This window comes from Jaculus jaculus, chromosome 1 (assembly GCF_020740685.1).
Source record: "Jaculus jaculus isolate mJacJac1 chromosome 1, mJacJac1.mat.Y.cur, whole genome shotgun sequence".
Taxonomy (NCBI): domain Eukaryota; kingdom Metazoa; phylum Chordata; class Mammalia; order Rodentia; family Dipodidae; genus Jaculus; species Jaculus jaculus.
This window is the reverse complement of record NC_059102.1, coordinates 105,232,247-105,255,551: the sequence shown is the minus strand read 5'-3', so window position 1 is coordinate 105,255,551 and position 23,305 is coordinate 105,232,247. Positions and strand designations below refer to the sequence as shown.

Here is a 23,305-nt window from a genome sequence, read left to right as displayed (position 1 = left end):
GCTCCTCTCCGGCTGTAGGGCTTGCAGGCAAATGCTCCTACTCGCTGAGACATCTCCCAGCCCATGTTCTTACTCTTCAGTGCAACAGTATGCGGGAGAGAACCTGGATTTTATAGCCATATGGACCCAGTATGAAATCCCAGCTCTTAGTCTCACTTAGTCTTTGTGGGACTTCAGAGGACTTGCTTAGCCTCTCAGAATGTTTCTCAATTAAAAAATAAAATAAGGGCTGGAGAGATGGCTTAGCGGTTAAGCGCTTGCCTATGAAGCCTAAGGACCCCGGTTCGAGGCTCGGCTCCCCAGGTCCCACGTTAGCCAGATGCACAAGGGGGCGCACGCGTCTGGAGTTCGTTTGCAGAGGCTGGAAGCCCTGGCGCGCCCATTCTCTCTCTCTCCCTCTATCTGTCTTTCTCTCTGTGTCTGTCGCTCTCAAATAAATAAATAAAAAATTTAAAAAAAAAACTTCAGCAAATGGTGTTGGGAAAACTGGATATATATCTGCAGAAGGATGAAAATAGATTTTTCTCTCTCGCCATGCACAATAATTAAGTCCAAATAGATTAAAGACCTTAACATCAGACCTGAAACTCGGAAACTGCTAGAGGAAAAAGTAGGGGAAACCCTTCAACATATTGGTCTTGGCAAAGACTTTCTGAATACAGCCCCAATTGCTCAGGCAATAAAACCACAGATTAATCACTGGGACCTCATGAAATTACAAAGATTTTGCACCGCAAAGGACACAGTGAAAAAAGCAAAGAGGTAACCTACAGAATGGGAAAAAATCTTCGCCAGCTATATATCTGATAGAGGATTAATATCTAGGATATACAAAGAACTCAAAAAGTTAAATAATAAGGAATCAAACAAGCCAATCAAAAAATGGGCTATGGAGCTAAATAGAGCATTCTCAAAGGAAGAAATATGAATGGCATATAAGCATCTAAAAAGATGTTCTACGTCACTAGACATCAGAGAAATGCAGATTAAAAAAACTACATTGAGATTCCATCTCACTCCTGTCAGATTGGCCACCATCATGAAAACAAATGATCATAAATGTTGGCAGGGATGTGGAAAAAGAGGAACCTTTCTACACTGCTGGTGGGAATGCAATCTGGTCCAGCCATTGTGGAAATCAGTGTGGAGGTTCCTAAAACAGCTAAAGATTGATCTACCATATGACCCAGCTATAGCACTCCTAGGCATATATCCGAAGGAATCATCTCATTTCCTTAGAAGTACGTGCTCAACCATATTTATTGCTGCTCAATTTATAATAGCTGGGAAATGGAACCAGCTTAGATGTCCCTCAACTGATGAGTGGATAATGAAGATGTGGCACATTTATACAATGGAGTTCTACTCAGCGGTAAAGAAAAAAGAAGTTATGAAATTTGCAGAAAAATGGATGGACCTGGAAAGGATTATACTAAGTGAGGTAACCCAGGCCCAGAAAGCCAAGCGCCACATGTTCTCTCTCATATGTGGATCCTAGCTACAGATGACTGGGCTTCTGGGTGAGAATGAAAATACTTAGTAGCAGAGGCCACTAAGTTAAAAAAGGAGCCATAAAGGGAAGAGAAAGGAAGGGAGGAGGGTACTTAATAAGTTGATATTGTATATATGTAAGTACAATGATTGTGATGGGGAGGTAATATGGAGAATGGAATTTCAAAGGAGAAAGTGTGGGGGGGAGGGAGGGAATTAACATGGGATTTTTTTTATAATCATGGAAAATACTAATAAAAATAAAATAAAATAAAACCAGGGCAGGAGAGATGGCTTAGCGGTTAAGGCACTTGCCTGCAAAGCCAAAGGACCAGGTTCGATTCCCCAGGATCCACGGAAGCCAGGTGTACAAGATGGCGCATGCATCTGGAGTTCATTTGCAGTGGCTGGAGGCCCTGGTGCATCCATTCTCACTTTCTCTATCTGCCCCCCCTCAAATAAATAAATAAGTGAATAAATAATTTTTAAAATATTAAAAAATAAATTAAGCAGATTAAGGAATAGATGTGTGATTTAAAACACCTTGATAAGTAATAAGTGTAGATAATATGACTATTTGTGATTGCATTCAGAAGAAATGTCACTTGTGCATTCATAGTACCTGATGACTATAGCTGATTCCACGTCCTCATCTTTCTGGTGCCAGGTTTGAACCCGGGGCCTCTTGCATGTTAGCATGCGCTCCGCCACTGAGCAGACCCCGCTATGCTCAAGCTTGTTTTGTGAGTTCCAGAGGCAGTTCTTCAAAACTAGTTTACTTGCCTGTTGTGATGGTGTATGCCTATAATACCAGTACTCAGGAGGCAGAGGCAGGAGGATTGCCTTGAGTTTCAGGCCAGCCTGGCTTATATGGTACGTTTGAGGCTCTCCATGGCTATATAGCAAGACCCTGTTTCAGGCAAAACAAAAACTAATTGGCTTACAGGTCAACAGCATACAAAGTGGCATATCTGAAATAAAATTTATAAAAATATAATTGTCTGTGAGGTAAAGTAGAATGTTACATGCCAAGACCAAGACCTTTTTTTTTTTTTTTTCTTGAGGTAGGTCTCACTCAAACCCAGGCTGGCCTGGAAATCAGTATGTAGTCTCAGGCTGACCTTGAACTCACAGTGATCCTCTTACTTCTGCCTCCTGAGTGCTGGGATTAAAGATGTGTGCTACCATGCCCAGCAACCTTTGGCTTTTTTGTGTGTGTGACATTGGGATTGTACTGATCATAGGATATATTTGAAAAAATGAAAGGCTGTCTTTGAGAACAAGTATATAAATCAGAAATGAATGTTCTCTTTGTTATATGCAGTAAAGTGGTATTTAGTGCACCCTGGTGGCATGAAAATGTCCATGCACTCTCCAAAGATTGCAATAAACACATTACCATATAGGAAAGAGGTTTGTGTTAAAGTTGTCCTTCCTGGGGCTGGTGAGATGGCTCAGCAATTAAAGGCACTTGCTTGCAATCCTTGATGGCCTGGGTTCAATTCCCCAGGACCCGTGTAAAGCCAGACACAGTAGCACATGGGACTGGAATTGTTTGTAGCAGCAGCAGAAGGCCATGATGTGTCCATTACACACACTCTCCCTTTCAAATAAATAAATAAAATATTTTAAATAAAATTGTCCTTTGGAGACTATCCTTTAAAAACACGACAGGGGCTGGAGAGATGGCTTAGCGGTTAAGCGCTTGCCTGTGAAGCCTAAGGACCCCGGTTCGAGGCTCGGTTCCCCAGGTCCCACATTAGCCAGATGCACAAGGGGGCGCATGCGTCTGGAGTTCGTTTGCAGAGGCTGGAAGCCCTGGCGCGCCCATTCTCTTTCTCTCCCTCTATCTGTCTTTCTCTCTGTGTCTGTCGCTCTCAAATAAATAAATAAATAAATTTAAAAAAAATTAAAAAATAAAATAAAAACACGACAGTAACAGTAAAGCAAATTTTATACACACACACACACACACACACACACACACACATACACACATACAATTATTTCTGACTAATCCAGTTGGGTGATAGGACAGGGTCAACATTTTAGGGCTGGGGAGAGATGGCTGAGCAGTTAAGGTACTTGCTTACAAAGCCTTAAAGGCTTGAGTTTGACTCCCCAGTATCTGCATAAAACCAGATGCACTAAGTGTTGCATGCACCTGGAGTTCTTTTGCAGCGGTTAGAGGCCCTGGTGCACCCATACTCTCTCTCTCCTTGTACATGAATAAGTAATTTTTTTTAAAAAAAGAAATTTTAGCAAGAGATGAATGTCTGAGTAATTTGTTTTACTTCACTTTTCTTTAAAAAAAAATTTAAAATGTTTTTATTTATTTGCAAGGAGAGAGAGAAAATGGGCATGCCAGAGCCTTTAGCCACTGCAAAAAACTCCAGATACATGTGCCAACTTGTGCATCTGGCTTATATGGGTTTTGGAGAATCAAACCTGGGTCCTTAGGCTTAGCAGGCAAGTGCCTAAACTGCTAAGCCATCTCTCTAGTCCTGTTGTTCTTTTTTCTTTCTTTCTCTCTGTCTTTCCTTCTTTCTTTTTTTTTTTGAGGTAGGGTCTCAGGCTAATCTGGAACTCACTCTGTTAGTCATAAGCTGGCCTTGAACTCACAGCAATCCTCTTGCCTCTGCCTCCTGAGTGTTAGTATTAAAAGTATGAACCACCACGCCCAGCTGGGTTCTTTTACTTCTATAATAAAGCTTTGACAGAAAGGCTAATGGGAAAGCGGCTCCCTGGGAAATTGCAGGGTTCTTATTGCCTACCATAGTAACTAAGAAATGTTTGCCTGGTGAGACATAAATAGGAAATATGTTTTAAAAATTTTATTTATTTATTTGAGAGTTACAGACAGACAGAAGGAGGGAGGGAGGAAGAAAGGGAGAGAGAGGGAGGGAGGGAGGGAGAGAGAATGGGCGCGCCAGGGCTTCCAGCCTCTGCAAACAAACTCCAGACGCGTGCGCCCCCTTGTGCATCTGGCTAACGTGGGACCTGGGGAACCGAGCCTCGAACCGGGGTCCTTAGGCTTCACAGGCAAGCGCTTAACCGCTAAGCCATCTCTCCAGCCCAAATTTCCTTCTATATATAATTCATTCTAGTAATTCTGTTCCTCTAGAGAACCCTGACTAATACACTTGATTACAGGGGAATTGACCCAGGGTCCTTAGGCTTCGCAGGCAAGTGCTTAACTGCTAAGCCATCTCTCCAGCCCTTAAGTAGGAAATTTGACTAATGCTTAAAGTACCTTTTTATTTTTGGAGACAAGGTCTCATGTACCTCATGTTGGAACTTGTCACCAGGAACAGTTTTATTCAGTGCTGGGGTTGGAACCTAGGACTTTGTGACTGCTAGGCACATACTGTATCCACTAAGCTATATCTTCAGCCCCTGCATAAAGGGCATTCTAACTTAAGAAACTGGTTGCTTCTAGGGTGACAAATTGGGTAACTTGAAGACTAAGAGACTGTACTATATCACCTTTTGAATTTCTTTTTTTTTTTTTTTGGAGGTATAGGGTCTCACTCTAGCCCAGATTGACCTCAAACTCATGGTAATCCCAGCCCTTGGGAGGCAAGAGACAAAAGGATCACTGAAAGCTTAAGACTAGTTAGGGCTTTATAGTTTCAGGTCAGCCTGGGCCACATAAAAAGACCTTACTTCCAAAAAAATAAAAAATCAAAACACCACAAAAATAAGCCCATAATCCCTGCACTTGGGAGACGAAGGCTAGAGAATCATCCTTGGCTAATAATGAGTTTGGGGACAGCCTGGGCTACATGAGACTGGTCTCAAAGAAGCCAAACCAGGGGGGCTGGAGAGATGGCTTAGAGGTTAAGGTGCTTGCCTGTGAAGCCCAGGGACCCAGGTTCTATTCCCAGTACCCACATAAACCAGGTGCACATGGTAGAGCACATGCCTGGAATTGATTTGCAGTGGCTAGAGGCCCTGGCACGCCCCCTTTCTTTCTCTCTCAAATAAATAAAAAACCAAGGGGCTGAAGAAATGGCTCAGTGGTTAAAAGTGTCTACTTGCAAAGCCTGCTGGCCCAGGTTCAATTACCCAGCCACACACCTACAGCCATACAGGCATTCGTTTGTAGGGCAAGAGACCCTAGCATGCCCCCCAACCCACATACCCACCCATCCCAAAAAAACATTTAAATCCAGAATCAGCTAGGCGTAGTGGCGCACACCTATAACCTCAGCACTGGGGAGGCAGATGTAGGAGGATCACTGTGAGTTTGGCGCCAGCCTGGCCTTACCTCAAAAAAAAAAAAAAAAAAATTATGGTTTTAAGAACTTTCATTACTAAGGGGAAATGAGTAATACTGTGTGTGTGTGTGTGTGTGTGTGTGTGTGTGTGTGTGTGTGTGTGTATACATATATATATATGTGTGTGTGTGTGTGTATGTGTATATATATATATATATATTTATATATATATATGAAGAGAGAGTCATATATTCAACTAAAGTTTTAGACTACTTTAAAATTTATTTATTTATGAGAGAGAGAGGGGGGAAAAAAGAGAGAAAGAGAGAATGGGTGCACCAGCGCCTCTAGCCACTGTAAACAAACTCCAGACACATTTGCCACTTATATGGATCCTGGGGAATCAAACCTGGGTCCTTGGGCTTTGCAGGCAAGCACCTTAACTGCTAAGCCATCTATCTTTCCAGCCCTAAATACTTATTTTTTTTTTAAGAAAAAGAAATTCCAGTTCTTTTTGTTTTAATTTTTGTTTATTTTTATTTATTTATTTGAGAGCGACAGACAGAGAGAAAGAGGCAGAGAGAGAGGAGAGTGGGCATGCCAGGGCCTCCAGCCACTGCAAATGAACTCCAGACGCATGTGCCCCCTTGTGCATCTGACTAACGTGGGTCCTGGGGAATCGAGCCTCGAACCGGGGTCCTTAGGCTTCACAGGCAAGTGCTTAACCGCTAAATCAGCCCTCCAGCCCTCCAGTTCTTTTAATCAGAGTAGCAAGTAACAGAACAGCAAGTAGCAGAATAGCATCTGATTAATCCTCTCACAGCTACCTTTCATAAACTCTGAGAAATTACTTTTTAAAGTTTGAGCCAGGTGTGGTGATGCAGGCCTATCTTTCCACCTGCTTGCAGGGCTTAGGTAAGAGTGTCTCAAGTTCAAGGCCAGCCTTGTCCATTTGAGAGATTGTTTAGAGGTTCTAGCAAGCGAGCACAGACCAGTCCTCTATTTGGGGAAGGCTGCCGTCTTCTGAGCCGGCATGAAGATTCAGGTAGGAACTGTAGGGATGCCCATGAAGTAGTGAGGAAGGAGACACCTGCCTAGCCAGCCACATCAACCCTGGCCATCAGTGGAGTGACACATGTCGCAGCCAGGTCGCCCTCACGTCCTCAGCCTTGTCAACTCAGTGAGACCCTGTCTCAGAACAAAAACAAGGCTGCAGATAGAGTTCAATGCTTGCGTAGTGTGCAGGAGATGCCAGATTCAATCTGTAGTGCCACCAAAAAATAACAAGAAGAAAACACAATTGAAAAAGCTCAAGAAAGCCATGGATCAAACTAGAAATCAAAGGAGAAATTAGGAAGTATTTTGAATACAATAATAACTATTATAGTACATCAAAATTTGTGGAGTATGGGCTGGAGAGATAGCTTAGCAGTTAAGGCACTTGCCACCAAAGCCAAAGGACCCAGGTTTGGTTCCCCAGGACCCACGTAAAGCCAGACACACAAGGTGGCCCATGCATCTAGAGTTCTTTTGCAGCTGCTGAAAGCCCTGGTGTGCCCATTCACTCTCTCCCTCAAATCAATAAATTTAATTAAAAAATATTTTAATTAAAAATTTGTGGAGTATGCAAGAGCAGTGCTTGGGGGAAATTTACAGCTTTAAATACTTATGTTAAAAAAAAAAAGTTAGCCGGGTGTGGTAGCACTCACCTTTAATCCCAGCACTCCGGAGGCAGAGGTGGGAAGATCACCATGAGTTCTAGACCACCCTGAGACTACATAGTGAATTCCAGGTCAGCCTGAGCTAGAGCAAGACCCTACCTTGAAAAACCAACCAACCAAAAAAAAAAAAAATTTAGGGGGCTGGAGAGATAGCTTAGCAGTTAAGGCACTTGCCTGTGAAGCCTAAGGAACTAGGTTCAATTCCTCAGTACCCACATAAGCCAGATGCACAAGGTGGTGCATGCATCTGCAGTTTGTTTGCAGTTGATGAAGGCCCTGGCATACCCATTCTCTCTTTCTCTCACTTTCAAATAAATAAATAAATAAATATTTTTAAAAAGTTTAGGGCTGGAGAGATGATTGTTCAGTGGTTAAAGGTGCTTGCTTGCAAAGCCTAATGGCCTGGGTTAAATTCCCCAGTACACATGTATAGCTTTAGACCAACAAAGTGGTGCTGGCAACTGAAGTTCATTTGTAGTGGCAAGAGGTCCTGGTGTGCCATTCCCCCCCCCCAACATCCTTTCTCTTTCTGCTTGCCTATAAATAAATAATTTTTTAAAGTTTAGAATTAATGATAATGTAAGAGTTAGTGATTAATGTCTTCACTCTAATTTAAAAAATTAAACTCAAAATAAGTGGAAGAAAGCAAAACATGGACATCAGTGGAATGTAAAATGGATAAAAGGGACCATAAGATGGGTGTGACGGCGCACTAATCCCAGCAGGCTGGGAGCAGAGGTAGAAATGGCCTGAGTTGGAGTCTAGCCTGGAACTACAGAGTGATTCCAGGTTAGCCTGGGCTATAGCGAAATGCTATCTCAAAAAGAGAGAGAGAGGGAGTCCCCAAAATACTTTTGATATATTAATAATAAAAGCTACAAACATCTAGCAAAACACAAAGAAAAGAGAGAGAACAAATGAGTTAATAAGCTATGGATGACAATAGGGACACTACACAGACATTAAAAGGATAAAGAGGGGGCTGGAGAGATGGCTTAGCAGTTAAGTGCTTGCCTGTGAAGCCTCAGGACCCCGGTTCAAGGCTCGATTCCCCAGGACCCACATTAACCAGATGCACAAGGGGGCGCACACCTCTGGAGTTCGTTTGCAGTGGCTGGAGGCCCTGCCGTGCCCATTCTCTCTTTCTCTCTTCCTCCTCTCTGTCTGTCACTCTCAAATTAAAAAAAAAAAAAAAAGGATAAAGAGGGACTAAAATGTCAGAAAATTCAACAATTTAGAGGAAATGGACAAATTTGAGGAAAAAAAGTAGCTATAACATTTCACAGCCCCTTTAATTCTGTAAAAGCTACATATTTCATTCCAAAAGACTCATTCTTGGATTAATGGTACCATACAAAGAGAAATCAGAAGGAAATTTCGTTTTTCTCCTGGTTATTCAAGGTAGTATCTCACTGTAGCCCAGGCTGACCTGTAATTCACTGTGTAGTCTCAGGGTGTCCTTGAACTCATGACAGTCCTCCTATCTTGGCCTCTCAAGTGCTGGGATTAAAGGTGTGCACCACCACGCCCAGTCAGAAGGTGATTTCTATCATTTGGTGTAGTCTTGGAACCTAAGGAGGCCTGAGGGGAACAGAACTGCTAAAAAGCAGACATGTCTGGAAGGCGCTGGGCAAGGCCTGGACAAGGGAGCACACAGCTCTGCTTAAAATGGAAATGGTTTAGTCTGAGATAAAACTGAGTTCTGCTTGGGCAAGAGATGTGTTTATGTACAAAGCAAAGACTATGGTGGAAATCAGTAATCTGGAGAAAAGGTTACTTGGACCCATGGCTGAGACCAAGTTTCAAAATAACCTTCCTGTGAAGGCCATTAGAAATGTCATCTGCTGGGATGCTGTTACTCCTCAGGATTTCTCAAGTTTCACATGGAAGCACAAAAGACCCCCAATATCCAAGGCAGCCCTGAAGAAAAGGAACAAACCTGGAAGTACTGCAGTATCTGATTTCAGACTGTACCACAGAACCATAGTAATAAACTCAGCAAGGTGGTGGCACAAAAACAGACATGTATATCAATGAAATAGGATAGAAGACCTGGAGGCTAGAGCTAGGTTCAATGAGAAACCCCACCTAAAAGAATAAAATTGGGACTGGAGAGATGGCTTAGTGGTTAAGACGTTTGCCTGCAAAGCCAAAAGATGCCGGTTTGATTCTCCAGGACTCACATAAGCCAGATGCACAAGGGGGTACACGCATCTGGAGTTCCTTTGCAGTGGTTTGAGGCCCTGGCATGCCCATTCTTGTCTCTCTCTCCCTCTCTGTCTGTCTGTCTCTCTCTCAAATAAATAAATAAAATATATATTTTTTTAAAAAAGAATAAAATTGGAGGGCTGGAGCAATTGCACAGCAGTTGCCTACAAAACCTAATGACCAGGGTTCGATTCCCCAGTACCCACATAAAGCCAGATACACAGTGGCGTATGCCATCTGGAGTTTGTACGTAGTGGCTGGAGGCGCTGGTGTGTCCATTCTCTCTTGCTGTCTCTCTTCTCTCTCTCTATCTGCTTGTAAATAAATAAATACAAACATTCTTTTTAAAAATAAATAAATAAATTGAAGGGGACTAGCTGGGAAGAAGGGACTCAATGGAGAAGTATTGAGGGGGGAAGAGGGAGGATGTTGGAAGGGAACTGTGGTCATGGTGTATTGTCTATATGTATGGATACTGTTGGTAAAAAGTTCAGGAAAAGCAAAATTGGAGAGCAATAGAGGAAAACATCTGATGTCTACCCCTGATCTCCACATACATGCATACATGCATTTACACAAACCACACATACATACATGCAAAAAGAAAAAAAGAAATCTAAAAATAAGCCCATATAGCTATAGCCGTCTGGTTTTTGACCAATCTATGAAAAATGTACACTGGAGAAATAACCTCTTTAACAAAATAGTATTGGAAAATTAAATATTCATATGTATAAGAATGAAACTAGGGCTGGAGAGATGGCTTAGCGGTAAAGCACTCGCCTGTGAAGCCTATGGACCCCGGTTCGAGGCTTGGTTCCCCAGGTCCCACGTTAGTCAGATGCACAAGGGGTCGCACGTGTCTGGAGTTCGTTTGCAGAGGCTGGAAGCCCTGGCGCGCCCATTCTCTCTCTCCCTCTATCTGTCTTCCTCTCTGTGTCTGTTGCTCTCAAATAAATAAATTAAAAAAAAAAGAATGAAACTAGATCTGTAGTTCTCATTTTATACAAAAATCAATTAAAAGTGGATCAAGCCGAGTGTGGTGGTGCATGCCTTTAATTCCAGCACTTGGGAGGCAGAGGTGGGGGATCGCTAAGAGTTTGAGGCCACCCTGAGACTACATAGTGAGTTCCAAGTCAGCCTGGACTAGCATGAGACCCTACCTCGAAAAACCAAAAAATGGAAAAAAGGATCAAGATGGACGTGGTGGCACACACCTTTAATCCTAGCACTCGGGAGGCAGAGGTAGGAGGATCGCCATGAGTTCGAGGTCACCCTGAGAATACAGAGCAAATTCCAGGTCAGTCTGGGCTAAAGTGAGACCCTACCTCAAAGAGCAAAAAAAAAAAAAAAAAAAGATCAAGATGGCTCTGTAGTGCAATGGACTTCTACTTGACAAAAAAAATGGATCAAAGACCTTAAACTTTGAAACTGCTCTAAAGAAAATAGGTAAAACATGGGCTGGAGAGATAGATGACTCAGCAGTTAACGCATTTGCCTGCAAAGCCTAATGACCTAGATTCGATTCCTCAGTACCCTTGTAAAGCCAAATGCACAAAGTGGCGCATGCATCTGCAGTTCATTCACAACAGCTGGAGGCTCTGGTGTACCCATTCTCTCTCTCTCTTTCTCTCCCTGCTTGCAAATAAATAAATGATTTTTTTTTTTTAAACAAAAAGGGTTGGGGAAATGGCTCAGGTGTTAAAGGCACTTGCTTGCAAAGCCTGACAGCTCCAGGTTCAGTTTCTCCAGTACTCATATAATTCCAGATGAACAGCTTTGCACATGTGTATGGAGTTTGTTTATAGTGGCAAGAAGCCCTACCATGCTCCTCCTAATGTACACACACTCTCATAAATAAATAAATAAGCAAGTAAATATTTTTTTAAAAATAATTGATTTCTTCCTAAAAAAAATTTCCCGATACTGACTATGAGAGGCTCAAGTGAGTACATTTAATCTTGATCTGAGTGGTGGCTATTTATGTATTTATTTACAAAACCAAATCAGGCTATAGTCATTGCTCTTGTAATTTACACTTCAATTTCTTTTCTTTTTTTTTTTTTTTCCTGGTTTTTCGAGGTAGGGTTTCACCCTAGCTCAGACTGACCTGAAATTCACTATGTAATCTCAGGCTGGTCTCGAACTCATGGCGATCCTCCTACTTCTGCCTCCCGAGTGCTGGGATTAAAGGCATGAGCCACCAACCCCGGCTTTTTAAAAAATTTTTTCTTATTGACAACTTCCATGATTGTAAACAATATCCCAAGGTAATTCCCTTTCTCCCCCACTTTCCCCTTTGAAACTCCATCATATCTCCTCCCCCTCTCAATCAGTCTCTCTTTTATTTGTCATGATCTTTTCCTCCTATTATGATGGTCTGGAGGAACACGTTGTAAGGAATCCTATCCTTCCTTTGGCTCTTACATTCTTTCCGCCACCTCTTCCACAATGGACCCTGAGCCTTGGAGGGTGATAGAGATGTTTCAGTGCTGAGCACTCCTCTGTCACTTCTCAGCACCATGGTGCCTTCGGAGTCATCCCAAGGTCACTGCCATCTGAATATGTATTTATATACAAAAACAAATCAGGCTATAGTCATTGCTCTTGTACTTTTTTTTCTTGTACTTTTTTTTTTTTTTTTTTTTTGAGGTAGGGTTTCACTGTAGTCCAGGCTGAGGTGGGAATTCACCTTGTAGTCTCAGGCTAGCCTTGAACTCACAGTGATCCTCCTACCTCTGTCTCCTGAGTGCTGGGATTAAAGGCATGCACCACTACACCCAGCTATTTTGGAAATGCATATTTTTTTAACTTAAAACTTTATTTTTACTTTATTTATTTGAGAGTATGTGGGAAAGAGAGAAAAGAGGCAGAGAGAGGGAGAGAGAATGGGCACGCTAGGGCCTTCAGCCAACAAACTCCAGATGCATGTGCTGGCCTCCTTGTACATCTGGCTTACATGGGTCCTAGAGAGTCGAACTGGGATCCTTTGGTTTTGTAGGCAAATGTCTTAACCACTAAGCCATCTCTCCAGCCCTTGGAAATATTTCTTTCTTTCTTTCTTTTTTATTTTTTTTCGAGGTAGGGCCTTGCTCTAGTCCAGGCTGACCTGGAATTCACTATGTACTCTCAGGTAGTCTCAAACTCAGGGCAAAACTCCTACCTCTGCCTCCTGAGTGCTGGGATTAAAGACATGGGCCACAATACTGGGCCAATTTCTTTACTTTGTTTTAACAAGTTAAAATATGTGCCTCTTTAGGCTTTGTGGGCAAGTGCCTTAACTGCTAAGCCATCTCTCCAGCCTCTGTTGTTTTTTTCCTACAGTTTTTTTTTTTTTTTATTTTAGAAAGAGAATTGGCCCCAGGGCCTCAGTCACTGAAATCAAAATCCAGATGCTTCCGCCACCTAGTGGGCATGTGTGACCTTGCGCTTGCCTTGCCTTTGTGCATCTGGTTTATGTGGGCTCTGGAGAGTTGAACATTGGTCCTTAGGCTTCACAGGCAAGTGCTTAACTGCTAAGCCATCTTTCAAGCCCAGCTTGTTTTCTTTAAATAAGAAAATGCTCTGATATCCTTGTTTCTCTCCTGCTTTAGGAATACGTACCGCATGATTGAACAAGATGATTTTGACATTAATACTAGGCTGCACACAATTGTTAGAGGGGAAGATGAGGCAGCCATGGTGGAGTCCGTAGGCCTGGCCCTAGTGAAGCTACCAGATGTCCTTAATCGCCTGAAGCCTGATATCATGATTGTTCACGGAGACAGGTTTGATGCCCTTGCTCTGGCTACATCTGCTGCCTTGATGAACATCCGGATCCTTCACATTGAAGGAGGGGAAGTCAGTGGGACTATTGATGACTCTATCAGACATGCCATAACAAAACTGGCTCATTATCATGTGTGCTGCACCAGAAGTGCCGAGCAACATCTGATATCCATGTGTGAGGACCACGACCGCATCCTTTTGGCAGGCTGCCCTTCCTATGATAAACTTCTCTCAGCCAAGAACAAAGACTATATGAGCATCATTCGGATGTGGTTAGGTATGTGTGCCAGACTTTATTCAGTCTAGTGGCTGTATTTTCTTTTTCTTTTTTTCTTTCATTTGATTTTAGACAAAAGGCTGAGAAGCGACTTTTTTTCCCCTCCAGAATTGTTGTGTATATTTCACTGTTTTTGGAAATCCATGGATAGATTCTTCTAGTAGCACCCATAAAGCTAAGGTTTTTTTTTGTTTTTTTTTTAATTATTTGTTTGTGTGTGTGTTTGAGCACACCAGGGTTTCTTATTGCTTGCTGCAAACCCTAGATGCTTGTGCCTTTTTTTTTTTTTTTTTTTTTTTTTTTTGCGTATGGCTTTACATGGGTGTATTAAATGCTACTGAAGATATTATCTTAGTAAAAATTTTTAGGCTGGAGAGATGGCTCAGCAGTTATGGTGCTTGCCTGCAAAACCTAACAACTGGGTCCAATTCCCCAGTACTCACGTAAAGCCAAATACACAGTGGCACATGCATCTGGAATTCGTTTGCAGCAGCTGAAGATCCTGGCACACCCATTCTCTCTGTCTCTCTTCTGCTTGCAAATAAATAGAAGCCAGGTGTGGTGGCACACACCTTTAAAAAAATCCTCACTCCTATTAGATCATAAAAATATAACTGCCACTGGTTGAAGTTGGGAGATTATTTATAAGCTATATGTTCATAACATTGATCATTAAAATTAATATCATAGAGAAAGATATTCTTTCATTAAAAACAAGTGACAGCCAGGCATGGTAGCACATGCCTTTAATCCCAGCACTTGGGAGGCAGAGACAGGAGGATTGCCATGAGTTTGAGGCCAACCTGAGACTACATAATGAATTCCAGCTCAGCCTGAGCTAGAGTGAGACCCTATCTTGAAAAACAAACAAAAAAAGTGAGAGCTGGGCATGGTGTCCCACACCTTTAATCTCAGCAGAAGGATTGCTGTGAGTTCGAGGCCAGCCTAAGACTACATAGTGAATTCCAAGTCAGTCTGGGCTAGAGTGAAACCCTACCTCAAAAAAGGTTTCTGGGCATGGTGCCACATGCCTTTAATCCTGGCACTGAAGAGGCTGAGGTAGGAGGATTGTGATGAGTTTGAGGCCAGTCTGGAGCTACACAGTGAGTTCCAGGTCAGCTTGGACTAGAGTGAGATAGATCCTGCCTCCAAACACCACAAAAACTCATGTCAGTATTTGGGAAGCCAACACAGAGGTTGCAAGTCTCAAGCCATAACAAGACCCTGTCTCAGTTTTAAAGGTGGGTGTGGGAGGGGGAGTGGAGCTCCTTTTGTCTTACAGGACTAGAGACACTTGTTGATTCTAGGAGGCAGTGACATGGAGTAGAGCCTGTGCAACATGTGGAATATGGTGAATGCCCACTCAGTCTCCAGATGTTCTGCTATACAAAATACATTCGTTAAAAACATCACTTAGAAGCTGGGCATGACTTTAGTCCCCAAACCCGGGAGGCACAGGTGGGAGGATCATCATTGAGTTTGAGGCCACCCTGAGACTACATAGTGAATTCCAGGTCGGCCTGGGCTAGAGCCAGACCCTAGCTCATCAAAAACAAAACAAAACAAAACAACTAACATTAGTTAGAAATTAGGGATATTCCTTTTTTTTTTTGGTGCTTTGCAATATTTTGAAGTTTACAACTATTTCTTGTTCCTGCTGTTTAAAGGTATATTTTATGTGGGGGTTAAGTTTAGAAAGAAAATGTTAAGTTTGAGTCCTTGAACATGTTGCTCTTTTCATTTGGTCCTGATTTGGATGTCAGGCTTGGGTGGGACAAGCAGTTTCTAGCATTGGAATGAGTTGAAGCATGCACTATAAGGTCTTGCTCTTAGAAGATGCTTTTTCTTCCTCTAAGATTCTCAACTAATGCTCCAATGTGATTTTCTTTAACAGGTGATGATGTAAAGTGTAAAGACTACATCGTTGCACTGCAGCACCCCGTGACCACTGACATTAAGCATTCCATAAAAATGTTTGAGTTAACACTTGATGCACTCATCTCATTTAACAAGCGGACCCTAGTTCTCTTTCCAAATATTGATGCAGGTAATTGAACTTAAAAATGAAATTTATCCTAGTGGGTATGGTGGCACACGCCTTTAATCCCAGCACTCGGAAGGCAGAGGTAGGAGGATCACTGTGAGTTCGAGGCCACCCTGAGACTACACAGTAAATTCCAGGTCAGCCTGTATTACAGCGAGACCCTACCTTGAAAAGTCACAATAAATAAATAAAGTGTTTTTTGTTTGTTTGTTTGTTTGACAAGTCTAGTAGAGACTAATAGGAAACAAATATTCTTTAAACAGTCTCTGGGGCCTCCACTTGGCTCTCATGTTTAGTCTCTTCCCTCCAGTTTCCACCAAGAAGAATCTATGAGTCATGAGACATCAACATCAAGGAGGGTCTCAAGGAAAATGATACCAGAGACCACAGCAAATCATCATTACTTCTGACTTTCCTTCTGTTTGGATTAGCTGTGCTAGAGTAATCCTGAGCTGAGGCAGTTTGGATCTGGAAGTACCCAACCAGCCAGTCTTCAGGCCTGCTTTGATCACCTGCTGGTGGACAGAATCATGGGCTCTGGTGCTGGCAAGACCTGCAGGTGCCTGGGGATGTGAGATAAGGACAGCCGACACCAGAGCCTATACTGGCTGTTGTGTCCGACAGCGCTCACTGCAGAGCTCTGGCATTCTTTCAGGAAAGGGGCTAGAAGCTTTTCTTTGTAGTACCAACATATCACCATCTTACCCTGAAAGAACCTCTTCCAGTATCCTTTGAGTAATTTTCTCTGTTGGAGGCAACCAACTGACAAGACTCAACCTAGATTTTTCCAGGTGTATCAGTAGTTCAAAAAAGAAACCTAAAGTTTTTTTTTTTTTTTCTTTTCTAATCATTTAAATCCTGCGTAACTATTTGTAAAATATTTATGCATCTGTCAATGATATATCCCATTTGTACAGCTTTTCTGATTGCCTACACTTTCGAATTAATTATTTGTCATTAAAGCTATCATCTGGCTTAGTGCCTCCAGTTCTCCAGTGAAGAACTCTCTGGAAAACTAGATTAGTGCATGTGTTTAAGCTGCAGGTCAAAGAGGAGTCTTCAACAGAATCCAGATGTAAATCTTGGAATAATGGACCTTCTAGAGTAGCAGATATTATTATAACTCTAGGTGAGGCTGGGATACTCTGGTGAGACTGGGTAGAGAGAAGTGGCCAGTCATGTACCAAGGAATTGGACTGTAAGTCCGTTTACCTGCCCTGCCATGTAGAGAAAGTGAAAAGAAAAGAAGAAATGCCAACACAGCTTCTGACCATGGTATAGTCACTGTCCTGCCTTCCAGCCAGGAGATGAGCAATTTTCCCTCTTGTGGTTAGGAAGAAATGAACAGAAAAACCAGCAGACCTTTTGTGGTTGTACAGGCTGATCATCCCAGCACTCCAGAGGCAGAGGTAGGAGGATCAAGAGTTCCAGAGCTACATAGTGAGTTCTTGTGTCAAAAACAAACAAACAAAAACAAAGAAAAGGGAGAGAAGGGCTGTTAAATACTGCTTCTCCTTCATCCCCCATATCTCCCAATTGTTTTGAAGTCATACATTTAAAATAAAATGTCAGCCATACTGCTTGAGGTAAAATCCAGAGGTGGAAACTTGGGTTAGTGGAAATGTGAATGGAATTGGGCAAAGGCTCTCATTGGCTTACAGTATGGGCCTTGTGACCTTCCTGTTTAAAAATTGCTGGCTGGGCCTGGGGAAATGGCTTTGCGGTTACAGCATTTGCCCATGAAGCCTGAGGATTCTGGTTTGATTCCCCAGGACCCACGTAAGCCAGATACACAAGGTGGCACATGTGTCTGGAGTTCGTGTGTGGTGGCTAGAGGCCCTGGCATGCCCATTCTCTCCTTCTCTCTCATAGATAAATAAATAAAATATTTCAAAAATGCATTGGATCCAGGCGTAGTGGCACATGCCAGCACTAAGGGGCAAAGGTAGGAAGATTGACGTGAGTTTGAGGCCACCCTGAGTCTACATAGTGAATTCCAGGTCAGCCTGAGCTAGAGTGAGATCCTACCTTGAAAAAAATAAAAAACCTGCTGGCTTGTCTTTAGCCACTTAGTTGCTGTGTAAGTTTTTACTGGGGTGTTATCATATTTGCTTATTATTCCTTTGCCTCAGTAACCAGTTAATAATACAAAAACTGGCTCTTTGCTTTCACAGGCAGCAAAGAGATGGTTCGAGTGATGCGGAAGAAAGGCATTGAGCATCATCCCAATTTCCGTGCGGTTAAACACGTCCCGTTTGACCAGTTTATCCAGCTGGTCGCCCATGCTGGGTGTATGATCGGGAATAGCAGCTGTGGAGTACGAGAGGTTGGGGCTTTCGGAACGCCTGTGATCAACCTGGGAACACGTCAGATTGGAAGGGAAACAGGTATTTACCTTTCTTATATCTCACCTGACTAGATTCGTATGCGTTATTTATTGTAAACTTTGCATGCGTCATTGTTGGCCATATATATATATTTTTTTCTTTTCAAATTTTTTTATTAAAAACTGCCATGATTATAAAAAATATCCCATGGTAATACCCATTCTCCCCTCACTTTCCCCTTTGAAACTCCATTCTCCATCATATCCCCTCCCCACCTCAGTCTCATATATATGTATGTATATAATATATATGTGTGTATATATATATATATATATATTCTTTTTTGGTTTTTCGAGGTAGGGTCTCACTCTAGCTCAGGCTGACCTGGAATTCACTATGTGGTCTCAGGGTGGCCTCGAACTCATGGTGATCCTCCTACCTCTGCCTCCCAAGTGCTGGGATTAAAGGCTTGCACCACCATACCCGGCTCCCATATATATTTTTTAATAACCTCTATGGTGATTTCCAAAGTTTTATAGCTCTATTTGCATTTTTATTGCCCTGGCAAAGTTAATTAGCACTAAGCGGTTCTTAGTTGTGTTCTTTGATGGTCTTAAGAGGGAATACAGTTGAATGTGTCATGAGTATCTTGTATTTTCTGGGCTTGGTATAATGACCTTTCAGTCAGTCCTTAAGAGTATGGTAATTCTATGGGATATATTTTATAATCATGGAAAATGTTAATAAAAATTTAAAAAAAAAAAAGAGTATGGTAATTCTAAGTGGGACCATTAATGATTATGCTGAGCCACATTATTAACATCAGTTCAAGTTCTAACGCCATGTCTATGTAACTACAGAGCCATGGCTAATGGACGTTATTTACATGCTGTAAATGTAAAGGAACTAGACTACAGCTAAGACTAGTTCCCGTCTAGTCCTTCTTCCTCTCTCCATATTGGCTCTTCTTAGTTTCTACTCTCTGAAGCTCTCCTCCCATTCCCAGCATATTACTTTACTCCCTGTTTCACCAAGAAAATAAAAATCATGAGATAGAAATCTTTCAAATCCAGGCCAGATGTAGTTGCACACGCCTTTAATCCCAGCACTTGGGAGGCAGAGGTAGGAGGATCACCATGAGTTCGAGGCCACCCTGAGACTCCATAGTGAATTCCAGGTCAGCCTGGGCTAGAGTGAAACCCTACCTCAAAAAAACAAAAATATCTTTCAAATCCATTCCTAAAATACGTAACAAGCACTTGGATTTGGCAGTATACTAGACTAACAAGAGATGAGCTCCTCTGTAACTTATACTCCAAAGGAAAGGGGCAGGGGAAAATAGAGATGACAAACTACCAAAAAGAAAAACACAGGACTTGTAGCTGCCATGCAGACTGTAACACTAGGTACTGTGATGGGCCAGGTTGCTAAAGGAAAACTGCTTTCTTTCTTGCTTTTTTTTTTTTTTTTTCAAGGTAGGGTCTTGCTGTAGCCCAGGCTGACCTAGAATTCACTGTGGAGTATCAGGGTGGCCTCGAACTCATGGTGATCGTCTTACCTACGCCTTCCTAGTGCTAGGATTAAAGGCGCGCACCACCACACCCGGCAAGGAAAGCTTCTTTAAGGAGATGACACTTCGGCTTTATGAGGATCAGAGCAGAGACAGCTTGTGTCAAGGCCCAGTTTGATGTACTGAAGAAACAGAAGGGCCAGAGTGACTAAAAGTAGTGGAAAAGAGGCAGATACTTTGATTTTTATTTACTTATTTATTCAATTTTATTTATTTGCGAGAGAGAAAGAAAGAGGCAGGTAGAGAGAAAGAGCGTGCACACCAGGACCTGAAGCCACTGCAAACGAACTTCAGATACATGTACTTCTTTGTGCATCTGGCTTACATGGGTCCTGGGGAATTGAACCTGAGTCCTTAGGCTTTGCAGGCAAGTGCCTTAACTGCTAAGCCATGACTCTAGCCCTTTTAAAAAATTATTTATTTATTTGAGAGAGGGGGGAGGGAGGGAGAACAATGTTTTATTTTTTTGAGATGTGGTTCCATGTAGCATAGGTTGGCCTTAAACTTGATATGTAGTCAAGGATGACCTTGAACTCTTGACCCTTCCAAGTATTGGGATCACAGGTGTGCACCATCATATCTGGTTCAAGGCAGGCTTCTGTAAGCCAAAATAGTAATCTGGGAGTTTTTCTAAATATATGGGAAGCCATTAAAGAGAGGGAGTGCCACAATGTGACAAGCATTTTAGAAAGATCACTCTGGGAGCTTATACAGGATGTGGTGGGACATGATGGGGGAAGAGACGGGTTAAAACACGTTAGCAGTTGTTCAGATGAGATGATAGTAGCTTACGGCATGTGGTAGTATTAGAGACAGAACAACTAGATCTAGATTTTGTAACAGTACTTGCTGATGCTTGTATGTGGGCTGTAAAAGGAAGAAATGAATCAATAGTTATGAATAGATTTGTAAATTTTTTAAATTTAATTTTTTTTTTTGAGGGGGAGAGAGAGAGAAAGAGGAAGGTAAGAGAGAATGGGTGTGCTGGGGCCTCCAGCCACTGCAAATGAACTCCAGATGCGTGTGTAACCTTGTGCATCTGGATTTATATGGGTTCTAGGGAATTGAACCCAGGTCCTTAGGTTTTTCAGAAGCACCTTAAGTACTGAACCATCTTTCCACACACTTAAAAAATATTTATTTATTTGACAGAGAGAGAGGGAGGCAGATAATAATCAGATTTTGTGCTGAGCAGTGGGGTATTCTTCCCAGATATGGGGACATTGAGAGAGAGCAGATTTAGTAGGGTTAGAATGAAGAATTCTTTCATGGTCATGAAGTTGAAGGTGTTTCTCCTTTTTTCCTCCTCCTCCTCCTTCTTTTCTTTCTTCCTTTCTTCTTCCATCCCAACACTCATGGGGGAAGGAGGGGGTGGCAGCACAGAGGCAGGAGGATCGTCATGAGTTTGAGGCCATCCTGAGACTACTTAGTGAATTCCAGATCCTACCTCGAAAACCCAAAAATAAAAAAAATATTTTTATTTATTTGAGAGACAGAGAGAATATGGGCATGCCAGGGCCTCCTGCTGCTATAAACAAAATCCAGACATATGTGCCACATTATACATCTGGCTTTACATGGTACTGGGGAATTGAACCTAGGCTGGCAGGCTTTACAAGGAAGCACATTTCACTACTGAGCCATCTTTTCAGCCCTTTAGATGCTTAGATAATCAAAACAGTGATGGCAAGGAAGGAGATGGACGGTGCCGGGGAGAGTTCGGGTTGAACTTAAGTTTGAGAATTAATGGTATGTGGATGGTACAGAGCTAGTGATCAGGTACCACAGCAAACAGCTAAGGTTTTCTTTCTTTCTGGTGTGCTAGCTCTCCAGTCATCAGAGATGGCCTGTCTACTGGATGGGTATTCTAAGTTTTGCTGTCTAGTCCACATTTTCAGCCTTTGGGGGAGGGAAGCTGCCTCGAAAGTTGCAAATATCCTTATTGTGGTGGTTTGATTCAGGTGTCCCCCATAAACTGATGTATTCTGAATGCTAAGTCTCCAGCTGGTGGCAGTTTGGGAATTGGAGCCTCTCAGAGGCAGTTGGGGTGGGCCTGTGGGTATTATAGCCAGCTTCCCCTTGCCAGTGTTTGGCACATGCTCCTGCTGCTGTTGGCCAGGAGGTGATGTCCACCCTTTGCTCATGTCATCATTTGCTCTGCCGTCATGGAGGTATCCCTTGTGTCTGTAAGCCAAAATAACCCTTTCTGCCGCGGACTGACTCTCGGGGAGATCAGGACCGAGGGAGAACAAGGGCGAAGGCTCAAGGAGAACTCGGGATTCGGCGAGGAAATGACAGACAGACACACTCTAAGTTGAATATGCTGCTGCGATTTACTGAAGTTTTTATCAAGGTTTTATACAGATTGAACAAGTGATCTCAAGAATTATTAATCTAAACAATCTTAAGTATTGTTCTATTGTAAGCATACATGTAGTGTTTATCAGGCAGGAAATGTACCCATTTTCTGAGAAGCACGTCTCGCACCATTGACCACAACATTATACGAACAGAAACTAGGGTAAAAGGTGTAAGGTGAATAACAGGTTACTTATTTCTTATACCCCAAGGACTGTATAAACACCAAGGCTTACGCTTCCTTGCTAAGCGTTCCCATAAATGGAAGAGAATGCCATAGCCTCCTTTTTTCTTCATAATTCACCCATCTATTACCGAATTCATCATATCCTCCCTCATAGGGGAGTGGAACTAAGTAGATTCCAGCTCTAGGAGTCCACCATCTGCCCTTGATCAAGTACTGAACATATCCCCCAGGAAGTTTCCTGGTGGGAATGCCTAAGTTTTGTAACTCCTTTTCTGCAGAACTGTCATGCTTCTTATGAACACTACCGATCAACATTTCTACTTTCATATTCTCAGGCTCAGTATCGTTCATCATAAGCTGTTTTTGCTCTACACCATCAAAAAATTGTCCTAAAGTTAATTTTTTATTCCTAGTAGAGTTATACATTTCCTCCATTGCCCTAATCATAGGAGGGGCACATTCAATACTCAAATTGTTTTTTGTACTCTGATTGCGTGCATGATTAATAGTAAGTGTAGCGTAGAAACTAGCTGTTCTTTGACAAACAACTAGAAGGAAGCAGGAAAGAAACAGAACGCAGAAAACAGCTCATTGGCGCCAGCAATTAGGTCGTCGTGACTTCATGGGCAGCAGGAACCATTACAGTAACTGACTGCCAAGGGGTCACCGGGGGCATCCCTCCGAGGAGTGCTGGCCCTCTGTCCTCAGCTCTCTTCCAGTACAGAAGCATCTCTGCTTGCTACACAGGCGAGGTCGCCATGGACGTAGCACCTTTCCTCCAACAAGATCTTGGTCAGGTGTTTTCTGCCAGCAGCGCGAGGCTGACTACAACACTCACATGCATCAGAACCTAGTCTTTGTCTGCCACATCTAGCTGCAAGGGATGCTGAAGAACAGTTCTGGGTGGATGATCAGACACTCAGCTAAAACTCCCTTGTTTGCTACACGGGAATGGGAGAGTACTTTGCAGTCTGCTGGGTTTCAGGACTAAATCATGAGTACAGTACACTACTAACTTCTTCATTCTTTGGATGTTCATACTTTAAATCATTGTAATGGGGTCTGGAGGGATTGCTCAGTGGTTAAAGGCACTTGTTTGCAAAGCCTGATGGTCCCAGTTTGATTCCCCAGATG

At 42.5% G+C, this 23,305-nt stretch overlaps 1 protein-coding gene across 3 annotated transcripts in view; it reads left to right on the top strand.

Moving 5' to 3' along the window:
- The window catches only part of Gne (glucosamine (UDP-N-acetyl)-2-epimerase/N-acetylmannosamine kinase), a 76,446-nt gene that overhangs the window by 36,362 nt on the left and 16,779 nt on the right, over positions 1–23,305 (top strand). For all 3 annotated transcript variants that reach the window (XM_045152468.1, XM_045152471.1, XM_045152476.1), the window contains 3 exons: positions 13,234–13,685; positions 15,580–15,732; positions 17,904–18,116. In XM_045152468.1, coding sequence (XP_045008403.1) covers positions 13,234–13,685; positions 15,580–15,732; positions 17,904–18,116 — 818 coding nt within the window. The remainder of the gene's footprint in view (positions 1–13,233; positions 13,686–15,579; positions 15,733–17,903; positions 18,117–23,305) is intronic.